At 37.7% G+C, this 12,396-nt stretch overlaps 1 protein-coding gene across 1 annotated transcript in view; it reads right to left on the bottom strand.

Annotated features, from left to right (window-relative positions):
- LOC107662218 (monocarboxylate transporter 2-like) overlaps positions 1 to 7,863 on the bottom strand; it is a 15,892-nt gene extending 8,029 nt beyond the window's left edge. The window contains exons 1-2 of the mRNA XM_016452154.1: positions 7,722 to 7,863; positions 468 to 690 (exon numbers count right to left, since the gene is read on the bottom strand). Of these exons, the coding sequence (XP_016307640.1) occupies positions 468 to 681 (214 nt within the window). The 5' untranslated portion in view covers positions 682 to 690; positions 7,722 to 7,863. The remainder of the gene's footprint in view (positions 1 to 467; positions 691 to 7,721) is intronic.
- Between the last annotated feature and the right edge of the window lie 4,533 nt (positions 7,864 to 12,396).

The following is a 12,396-nucleotide window of genomic DNA, read 5'->3' as shown; positions in this document are numbered from 1 at the left end:
CTCTCTCTCTCTCTCTCTCTCTCTCTCTCACACACACACACACACACACACAGGCAGACTATGGGAAACAGGGGTCAGTCTCTCTCTCACTCTCTCTCTCTCTCTCTCACACACACACACACACTCTCTCTCTCTCTCTCTCTCTCACACACTCACTCACACACACACACAGACACACACACTCTCACACACACTCTCTCTCTCACACACACACTTTCTCTCTCACACACACAGTCTTATAATGCAGATGCATCATGGGAGTTTTGCGTTCACTAATGATTTCCAGTGTTCAGTGAGAGAAACAGCTGAGCTGAGTGTGTTTTCTCCAGCATGTTAAGGTCAGAGCTGCATGTTAATGCTTGCTCATAATAAAACATGCTGATTTCATTTAGGAGAGCTGCATGACGCCGGGCAGTTTGTTCTGGACGTGTGTTTAATGTAGAGAGTTGCATTTGTAAATGTTTTACCTCCAGCGTACATGACAGCCAGCATGATGGAGGAGATCCAGGCCACCTCACTGTACGAGGCATTGAAGATCCTCTGGATGTCTTTGAAGAACACGGTGGTGGCCTTTGGGAAGGCGTAAGAGAATCCAATGGAGATGAAAGCCCCGCCCACCACAGCCCAGCCCCACCCACCGTCTGGAGGCGGCACGGCTGGGGGTCCGACAGGTGGAGGCATCGCGAATCACTGCAGGAGAGACGGAGACCAGAACACACTATTAGATTGAGATTTACAGCTGTGACATTCAACCAATCGTGTGAGTGTGGGGCGGGACTATCTGCCCGACTGACCAATGAGAGACCAGAGGGAAACCTGTCTGAAAACAGGTGTTTTTTTTTTTTACTGGAATCCTGCGGAAATGATACTGGATTCTATTTTTAGTCTCTGGTGGGAGGATAGAAAGAGCAGATATAGCAGCTCTGGGTGGAAGAAGCCTGTAAATGAGCGCAAACACACATAAAGAGAGTTCAGGAGCCAAAACAGATGCTTTTCACGTCTTTGGTTTCATCATAAACACACTCTATGGCAAATAATACTGAAAAAACATGCGCTAAAAATGGACATTTGTTTGTATGGCGCATTTCACAAGCAGCTTTACAGAATTCCATGATGGTAGTTACATTTTTTAAACAATCATGTATTTGAGATTTGCTTTATAGTATATATAATATATAAGTGTACTGTATGTCAGCCAAAAAAGTTGTAATATATACATATATACAACTTTATATATTGAGCTGTGCATTAATACAAAACACTATATATCCAACTTTATATTGAGCTGTGCAATTATATATAATTGTACTGTACAGAACACGTTATTCATCACTCAGAATTGTGATGAAGTCATATATAAATGCAGAGTTCTGAGTAAAAAGTCCGAATTGTGAGACTTGGAATTGCAAGGAAGAAAGTCATAATTATGAGATCATATCAGAATATGCCAGAATTGTGCGAAAAGTCCAAATTGTGAGCCAAAAGTCGCAATTACCTTTTTATTGCTTTAATCCCGTGGCGGAAACGAGCTTATACATAATATCTAGACTCAGTTTCAGTCTTTTAACAGCTTCATAATCCTCTTTTGGCATTTATTTGCATACTGAATTGTGATTGGTCTGCTCTTCCTTTCATATATTTCATCATTTCATTTATGCACAACTAAAAGCTGAACTCACCTAAACTCTCACACTCTCCTGCTGCTGCTGATTCTGTCCAGACCTTGACCTTCACGTCCAGATCACGCAGAGTGTGTGAGATTTAGGAAAATAAAGGCCACTCAGGTCACTGAGACAACACAAGTCATCATCGCCACGGCAACGGTGTTTACAGCTGTCAGTCACTGACCAATAAAGCCCCGCCTCCAGTTCCCTTCGGGATCCGCCTCCTGCTGCTTGAGTTCATGGAAATGTGGGCGGGGCTACAGACGTAACAAAGTCATTGTTTACAAACCAAACAAAACTTGAGTGATTCTTATCATGTGATATTTCAGTTCTGAAGCCACACACACACAGCGCTCATGTGATGTTAACACCCCAGAACTAAAGCCCTGTGTAAGATAAGCTTTTGTTCTTGGCTGCGCTCTTCAAATCCAAATAACCTTCCTGCAAAGTTATTATAAATGGTATCACCGCATGCTGGCATCAATTATTTTACATTATATATTTCAAAGTAACAAACATTGTTCATGTTGTGACTACAGCAAACACATGCAGGCTCGCAAAACTCATCACACAGGAAAAAAAACAGGTAAGTCAGAATTGCGAGATTTAAACAAAAAATTCAGAAAAAAAGTCGGAATTATACGGTTATATCTCACAATTCTGACTTTTTTTCCTCAGAATTGCAATAAAAAAAGTCAGAATTGTGAGATTGCAATTACCTTTTTCATTGTTTGTATTGACTTGATTTGATATTTCTCACTGGCGCTCAAATTATAAACCAATCACATGTCTTGTTTAAAGTGATGTGATTCGTCTGATCCAATCAGAAGCTGAAGCGAGTACACTACTAATGCAGCGATGTGATTGGCTGACGGCAGAGACTCGGGTGATGCTGTTACCTGACACCTGGAGACGTGAGCTGACTAAACGAGACACAGTGAGACGTTACGAGAGGTTTGAGGTCTGTATTCTCCTTCAGCTTCAAGGTTGCGGTATGGCTTGAAGCAGTGAGTGCTGCCTCATGAATATTTAATGAGATGGCCTTCCTCATCTTTAGCCATGATTTCTCTACAGTTCACATCACAAACATCTCCATTCCCGCTGAACGATTACAAACGAACACATGTGTGGTAGTTCTTCTGTGCTGTCTAAAGCACTATTGAGACACAGTCATATTCCATGCATTGTGAAAATCGCTTTACAAATAAAACAGACCTGACGCAGCTGATCTACTGCGTGTCCCAGGCTGTTTTCAAGGTCTCCGTCTGTCCAGGTTTGATATTTCCAAACTCACAGACTGTGCCGAGGACATCGAGGGTCATGTGGAACCGCTGGAAAACTTCACTTCACTGCCATTAACTCTTCATAGTGTGACTGAACAGAGACCCAGCTGGCAAAACCTATTGAGTTATGAAACATTTCTGAACAATGTTATTTTAGTATACTATTTTAAATCAGTTTTTAATTTTACATTTTCCATTTTAATTTTATTTAGAGTTTTAGTTTTTAGTATTTTTAGTATTTGTTGTGTGTTTTTGCCATTTTTAGTAGTTTTTATTTTATATATCTCAATATAGTTTTGATTTATTTTATTTTAGTTATTTTAGAACAGTTAGCTGGGCCAGTGTGTGCTGTGATTGGTTAGCTGGGCCAGTGGCCCATTCATAACTTTCAAAATATCCAGCTTTTTAAATGTTTTAAAAACATTTCTTCTTGGTAATACAAATTTTAAGGGAACATTCCATTTGATCATTTTGAAACATTATTGGAACGTTATTTTTGAATGTAACAAGTAACAAAACAAGTAGTAACATTTAAAAACGTTAGGAAAAAAATGTATAAATAACGTTTTTGAGAACATTATTAAAGACTCAATAACTTTTAACAAACATTCTATTAATGTTACTGGAAGAACGTTTGTTCATAACTTTGAGAGAAAAATCTACATTTTGTGCTCGTCTTTTAAATAAGATAAATGTGTATAATACTTTTTTTTTTTTTTAAACAGTCGAAAAGCTGATCCTTATTCTAAGAATTTATACTAGAGTGTAATTTTTTTTTTTCTGAAGTTATAAACATTACTTGAGTACAGGTAACAACTACTTTAAAATTTCACATTTAATTCAATGTGTTACTTGCCGTTTGTTCAATTTACTAGCAATTTCTAAGTTAAAATCAGTGTAGGTCAAACCCAGCGCTGGTTAAAGTGGCACAAACAGCATCCGAACTCCAGCTGTGAACTAAATTCATCAAACTCATAGAATACATCAGCATGAGACCTAAAGGCCTCTGATCTTCAACAACATTTATTCATCGGTGCGTTGATTTAACATCAGCTGAACGTATGCCTCTCCCCAGTCTGGCATGAACGGCTCGAATAGTTCCTGTATCATTTATTCATCGGTGCGTTGATTTAACATCAGCTGAACGTATGCTGGTTTGAATGAGAGGAAAGACCTGCTGACTGATCCTGAGTCACTTTGAAGGCCAAGAGACCTGAAGTTCAAAAACAAGATCTAGAGTTTCTCACCTGAAGAAAGAGACTTCACAGAAACAATAGAGTCAGAGAGAGTGCTGCGGGAGGCCAATAATATACAGAATCCATCACGTCTCCACCTCTGTTTGATATTTAACCTCACAAACATCTGAGATATCATAACAGAAACATACATAATGCACACACGTACACAGACCGGCTTCTCTTTGAAAGAAAGAGCAGATACAGAGAGACACCGCTGGAAACTGATCGTCTGGACAATAGCTCACGTTAAACGAGATTTCCTTCTGGTAAAAGCCTGTAAAGCTACTGTATCATATTTGAGACATGAAACATGATCAAAACTAGTCAAATATCACTGATTTATTACAAGCATCAGAATCTCAACATATAAATATCAGCTGTTTTTTCCTCCACATTCTCACTATTTCAGACTATTTCAGGTTCACAGAGTTAATTATTTCTGTCATAATAATCACCTTGGGTCATTATCGTGACCTAAATGACCCATATTTGCTCCTGCGCTGCACAAAAACTGCATTCATTCGTGCTTAAAGTGAGAAAAATACATATTAATAGCTGCTATATATTCTCTAATGGCCATGTTTTACTGGAGAGCACGTCTAAGACTAAGACTAATAACAGTGTGATGTAGGTGTGTGTCGGGTTCTGCTATCATCTGAGACGTTTGTCATCGCCTTCCTCATGGAAATAATAGCAGCACCTTCCATTCACTCCTGAAGCATGAATTTTCCAGATGTGAGCAGCTGTATGTCAAACTCACCTGAAAGCGTGCATGCTCGTTTCTGCTTAGTGCCTTCATAAACGATGTGTTTGACCGTGTGAAGCCCCAGAATATTGAGCATGGGCGTCTCCTTTAATGCGCAGCGTGATGTTTGAACTTCACCAGTCTTAGATTCTTCTCATCAGCACAACACAAAGAAAGCAGGAGATTTCGGGTGGATTGAGACGCACATGCTCAGTGTGTTGCTGGCGAACAAAAACACGCTGTATGAACGTTGTTCTGAAAACGTTGAGGGAATATTCCATATGTGACCCTGGAGCACAAAACCAGTCATAAGTGTCATTTTTTTTAAATTGAGATGTATACATCATCTGAAAGATGCAGTTGGCTATTGCTACAAATATACCCCAGCGACTTAAGACTGCTTTTGTGCTCCAGGGTCACATATTATCATTTTATGTTATGGGAACGTTACTTTTGATTGTTCTCTGAATGGTCTCAAGCAGTAACGTTTAAAAAACCTCAGACGACTAAAAGCTTTCAGGAAAAACGTTCCGTGAATGATATATAAATAATGTTTTAAAGGTGACATATTATGCCCCTTTTCACAACATGTAATATAAGTCTATTATAATGAGATCCCTTTGCCACGTCACCAAGGGAGCGAAATCTGACGCGCTCGTTTTCTCAGATGCTTGCAGAAAAAGACTTACCAAAACAATGTTACCTGGTTAATCTTTTTCACGTTTCTTGGTTGGTAGATGGACCGGGGACCTGATTATAGCACTTACAACCTGGAAAAGTCAGATTTTCATGATATGTCACCATTAAGACAATGTGAACGTTCTATTATTAATGTTACTGGAAGAATGTTTGTTCATAACTCCCTGTTCGCTGGGAACCCAGGTAACAAATTTAGATTATACATTTTTTTCGAAAGCATTAAAATGTCCTGTTTTCGTGTCATGATTAGAACGTTATTTAAAGGTTGCAAAAACGTTTCTGAGAACAAAACGTTTTGAAGTACAAATAACATTGTAAGGACGTTTTGAGAATGTTGTTTAAATGTGCTCGCCCTCGTGTCATCCAAGATGTCTTTCTGTCTTCAGTCGCAAAGAAATGAAGGTTTTTAAGCAAAGCATTCCAGGGGTTTTCTCTGTATAATGGACTTCAATGGGGACCAACGGGCTGAAGGTCCGAATCAGTTTCAGTGCAGCTTTAAAGAGCTCTACAGGATCCCAGCCGAGGAATAAGAGTCTCATCTAGAGAAACCATCGCTCATTTAAAAAAAATAATAATAATTTATATAGTTTTTAACCACAAATGCTGGTCTTGCACTAGCTGGACTTCACGCATGACGTAATCACGTTGGAAAGGTCACGCGTTCAGTCCGTTGGTCTCCATTGAAGTCCATCATATGGAGAAAAATCCTGGAATGTTTCCTCAAAAACCTTCATTTCTTTGCGACTGAAGACAGAAAGACATGAACGTCTCGGATGACATGAGGGCGAGTAAATTATCAAGGAACGTTTATTCTGGAAGTGAACTACTCCTTTATGATTACGAGAATGTATCTCAGATATTAATAAAGTTGCAAGAACGTTCCACAAACATTAGGCTACTTTAAAGGTCCCCTGAAATGCTTAGAAACACGCAGCGTTACTCTGTGTTGATGTAATTTTAATTGAAACAGGAAGACAGGGCGGGGCATATCAAGCAGCCCCGCCCCTTTTTAAAATAGCCAATAGCATTAGTTTATATCACAGCTTGGGCTAGAGCCGTTCAGAGCCGCTGAGCTCCGTAAAGCCGCATTTGACAGCCACAATCTCATCCATATTGCTATAAAATATAGCATTCTGTGTAGAATTCAAATAGCTCCGATACATGTTGTGGTCTGCGGCGATTCGCGCATGTGATCCGCTCCGTGCTACCGTGTCTCTGGACCGGAGCAGAGTGTGTGTGCGGTGCGGTGGTTAGCGTGACACAGCGCCAAACCAGACTTCTTTGTTTCCTCGTTCCCTGTCCCCTATATAGTGCACTACGTGCCATCCACTGCACAGAAAATACTAATTCTGTGGACAAGTGACTGATTTCAGCCACGGCTTGTATAGTGTAGGGGGCGGGGCTTCGGTTTCTAGACAGCATTTGATTGGACAGAAAGTTTGATGAGAAGCTGAAGTACGATGTGACGTCACAAAAATCGTTGAGTCGTTTTGGCGGAAGTGACAAACTGCAAGCTTTGAATGCTTATATCTTCTAAATGCGAATTTTGGAGCACACTGCCTTATAGATAACCTTAAGACTAACATATTGATGCTAACACCCAAAAAACTTTAATTTTGATTTCATGGGGACTTTAAGAATGTTTTGTCCTAACATTAGTGAATGCTGTGAGAACGTCAGCTGGGTAATTACAGTCAAACAGACATGAGTCAGATGCATCCGTAATATTAGATAACACTTATTATATTACTGTATCCTGTAATCTGTCTGTGAAGATGATGAACGCGCATGTCACGCTGAATCTCATCAGACAGAGCCACCCGTCGCATGACCCGCTGGAACCATGTAAAGTCCAGCAGATCAGCCAAACCCGCTTTACAGCATCAAAGCCCGGATAAATATAGCAGGAGGATGCTGGCAGGCTGATGCGGATGCAACAGTCAATATTCATTAATATGCATCACGCTTTTCATTAACTGCGAAAATCTAAATATGCATGATGCACATCATCATTTGACCGCAGAATGTTAACCTTCATTAGCACGAACACATCATCATCATGATACCGTTATGATCTATAAATGCCGTTTACCTTCAGGTCCGGTTATCAGTGCGGTCTCTCTCTCTCTCTGACCTTCAGTCGCTCGCTGCCGCAAAGGGACGCTCCGTGCGCGCGTTTGAATCAAGTCGCTCTCCGCGGACGGCGGCGGTGACGTCACGCGGCGATTTGCGTGGCTCATGAATATTAATGACGCACACGCAGCCAGTTGGCGCTCTTGACTACGAGGTAGGCGTGTCGCTATTAATTAGGTTCATATCCGGGAAGGTTACGTCGTCACAACGTAATATTTATCCTGAGCTCAACTCTTGTTTATTATTCCAGTCCCACAAAATGTTGTGCTTATTGTGATAAAACAATCAAAGCAGGGATAAACTGTTTTTTCTGCCACGACACTGAATTCCTAATGGAGGGGTAAAGACAGTAATAATTACATTAATCTTTTTTTAAATTTTCAAACTGTACAACACAAGACACGCAAAAACGTGCAAAAAAAATCTCGTCTGTCTAAAACGGGTTCATTTTGATTCAGTCACGTGACAACTGATGCATTTATGGTAAGAACCCAGAGTTATGAACAAACGTCCATCTAATGATAATTAGTGCTGTCAAATCGATTAATCGCATCCAAAATAAACGTTTGTTTACATAATGTGTGTGCACTGTGTATATCTATATGTATATATAAATGCACGTGATACTTTTTTCAGGATGTTTTGATGAATAAAATGTTAAAAAGAAGAGCATTTATTCAAAATAAAAGTCTTTTGTATCAATATTCACAACTGTTCAAAAGTTTTGGGGTCAGTATTTTTATTTAATTTTTTTATTTTTTGAAAGAAATTAATGCTTTTATTCAAATTAGACATCCAGACAAACACTGCTGCATTAATATTCAGTTATGGACTATATGTTCAAATATTAATGGAAAACCAAACCCACAAAGTTCCAGGATCCTGTGAATGAACAGGTTCTGACACAGAATCATGATCGGATCAATTTATTATCAATGTTCAAGTCAAGTCAGATTTATTTGTTTTTATTTTTTAGTTGTACAGTATGAATGCGGATACTTAGATATTATACTCTATGAATATTGCCTCCAGGTGGCGTCATTGAGCTTATTCAACCAGATCCTTCTTTCCATTCATTCTTCTCATAGGGATTTTAAAACAAAGCGTTATAAGTCATGAACAAAACCAACCAGCTTCGAGGAGAATCACAACATTACAAACTCTGATTGGAAGCAACAAAGTATTTGAAAATCGAACAGAAACCGAACTACAATCCCGTGGGAAAAAAAGAACTACAATCCCGTGAGGCTTTGCGAATGACATAAATTAAAAACGACGGTGAAATGTAAAACTATTCATTTAAAGTTGTTAATTATATTTATAGAAATAGCATGTTTTAATTATATTGCAAAATATATACAAATATGTATATGCAACTCTCTGGTTGGTGGAATTTTGCCGCACGGCATCATGGGTAATGTAGTTTTCCCACCACAAATTCCGGCGTTAAACATGATTATTCCTAAATAAGTTGTAATAATGCGAACAGATGGGTTCAACAAACACAAATACTATCAGTTAACAACCTCTGGGTTCACAACAGGTCTGTCTTTATTGGTTTATAAGTTATAATTTAAAACCTGCTGTGTGTGTGCAGAATATCATTGTTCTTTGTTACTTTTATGCATAGGTTTTTAATTCCCCAAAATATGATTGGTTTCTTTCTTGATGTTTTGGTATCGCAGGACCCAGAATGGTTCATCTGAAGCTGATGCTTAATTCATGAACCGTCAGTTTTTTGACAGTATACTGTGGTTTAAATCATTCAGTCCATGCAGTGCGTCTCTGATCAGATGCTGTCGTTCAGTGTAATTGTGCTCGTGTTTCTCAGTGGTTTGCACACATTTGTCCGTCCACTGGCTTCTGTGGTCTGAAGATATTCAGCGATGAGAGAAACAGATCGTTCTGCACAGCACTGCCGATGAGACTTTGTTTTGCTCACACGTGACAATTTCATACGCAGTCAATAGTTTCTGCTCCAGTCCATAGCCTCGTTTCCTCGTGTAGCTTACGACTGACACTGAAGAACACAAATATTTTTGTATCATTGACATGCTTTTATAGCTTTTTTTAAAATAATTTTTCGCTTTTTATTTTAATTTTAGTAATGTTTTAGTCATTCTTTGTTTTTTATATATGTCTTTATAGTTTTAATATAGTTTAATATAACTTTAAATACAGACAGACAGACAGACAGACAGACAGACAGATAGATAGATAGACAGATAGACAGATAGATGACAGATAGACAGATAGATGACAGATAGATAGATAGATAGATAGATGACAGATAGATAGATAGACAGATAGATAGACAGATAGATAGATATGATACATATATACAATGATACTAAAATTACACAGTTACTATTACTATATTTTCATCAAATTTTTTTTTTTTATAAAATGTATGCCATATTTCATACTTCATATTTTAAAAACACTGTAGTATGCAAGTAACAGCATATTTACTACTGAAGTCAACCGTCACTAGTACTGAACCTGCAAAAAAACGAGTTTTTTCCTCTGTATTTTTGTCTTGTTTTCCAGTACAAATATCTAAACATTCTTAAATCAAGACACATTTAGTTTGGAAGCAAAATGACTGAAGATATAATATCTTGTTTTCTTAAAAATGTATCAAAATGAAGTGAGTTTAAGCTTAAAACAAGAACAAATATCTGTCAGTGGAGTCAGAAAAATCAATTTAAAAGGAAACCATTTATTTTTCAGACCCTATTGGCAGATATTTGTTATTATTTTCAGAATTTTTTTTTTTAGTTTATTCTTTTTTATTCATTTTATTAGAAAATAAGACTTACTATCTTACGTCATTCAGTACATCAAGTAAATGTGTCTTGATTCAACACTCAGATTTGATCCAGAATTCAATATTAAAAAGTATTGCACATGTGCAGGTTGCACACCGGAAACACATCATATCATATTTTTTTTTGTTAATAATAAGAACAAAAAAGCTTGACGCACAAAAAGAAAACGCAGTCATGTTTGTTTTTCTGCCATCTTTACAGTGAAACATAACTAGTCTGCAACAAATCATTGTAAGCATAACTTCTCAATGAGTTCATGTCATATACATGTGCATAAGATCTTTTGAAAGGCAAAACTCGGCACACAAACACACTTTGTCTGTCTCTGTTTCTTTCCTCTGGAGACGTAATCAATCAACGCTCGCGCTCTCAGGTGTGTCTCTGCATCTCATTCACTGATTGTTTCAGCATGTCGATCCTGAGAAAGCGCCTCAGAGCTAATACACACTCAAACCACATCACTGAAAGTTGGAGAAAATAAAAAACGCTAAAAGAATCAGGACCGCAGAGATATTTAATCTGCATTGTTAAATAAGTTTTGCATTTGATAACACAGTGCAACAGGAACAGCATTGATCTCTTCGCACAGTTTTGTCCATTTGCTTGTGGCCATAATCATGTTTAGCAATAAAATCAAATGCAATTTACTTAATAAGAATTGATTTCTCTTGTGTTTGTCCTGCTGATTATATAGAACAATCAAATATTCAATCCAGCCACTATAACCTACTTAAAATGAACCAAAGCATGCAGTCAAGCGTGAGATTTTCAGCTCAGGAAAGCATGAACTCAGGATCAGTTCTGATTCAGATAAACTTATATGGAACATGGTTTGATGGGTTTAGGAAATGAAGCATCACTGTGGGACTGAGCTCATTCACATGCAGCTCATAATAGAGGAGCAGATAACAGCAGACACACGATCCGCTCATCTTCTGTATGCTAATGGAGCAGATATCAGCCCTTTGTTTGACAAACGAGCCTCGCAAACTGTTGCAAACTCAATGGGACTCAATGTGTGTTTCATTTGTAATGGTTCATGTAGTTGTTAATGAAGCAATTACTGGCTTTATTCAGAGCTATAAAATCTGTTTTAAGTTCAAGTGTTTTTATGTAAGCCAGGGCTGAATTTAATAGTTATTAACCCTCATAATGCATAATGCAAGAGATACATGAAACATTCTAAAAAATGCATCGTTTTTAGTCTTTAAGAGCCACATCATTTATTTTTTACAATTATTTTTGAAGAGATATAACCATTTAAAACGTTCGGGTCATTTTATGGAGTACCATTAGGTGTCCAAAATGCTTTGTGTGAAATGATCTATGAATTTATTTTAGTGTCAAAAACTTTTGTGAAATATAATCCCGCTTTTCCTCATATCTCACACACTTTTGGAACGGAATTTTGTTGATAAATTTGAATATGTCGCCATTGCTGCATAAAAAAAAAAAACTGATCACTTTTTCATCTGAAAGTGAAAGTTTATGCAAGTAAAAATTTAGTTTGAAAACTTCAGAGTATAAAATCAAAAAAGACTAAATTCAGTAAAAACATGGTAACAGCCTACAATGGTGACATTTGAAAAAAAATTTCAGATTCACTTCTTAATGAGATGTTGCTAATACAATATAGTTTTAGTAAAAAAAAAAAAAAGTTATGCCTGTTTTATAAAATAAGGATTCTTTAGGAATGCGAAAATCCTCCACTGATTTTAAACGCACTATGAGGGTTAAAGGGATAATGAAAAATGAAAATGTGATGTTTATCTGCTTACCCTCAGGGCATCCAAGATGTAGGTG

Source organism: Sinocyclocheilus anshuiensis, unplaced genomic scaffold (assembly GCF_001515605.1).
Source record: "Sinocyclocheilus anshuiensis isolate Anshui unplaced genomic scaffold, SAMN03320099.WGS_v1.1 scaffold1543, whole genome shotgun sequence".
Classification (NCBI taxonomy): Eukaryota; Metazoa; Chordata; class Actinopteri; order Cypriniformes; family Cyprinidae; genus Sinocyclocheilus; species Sinocyclocheilus anshuiensis.
This window is presented reverse-complemented; position numbering and strand designations above follow the sequence as displayed.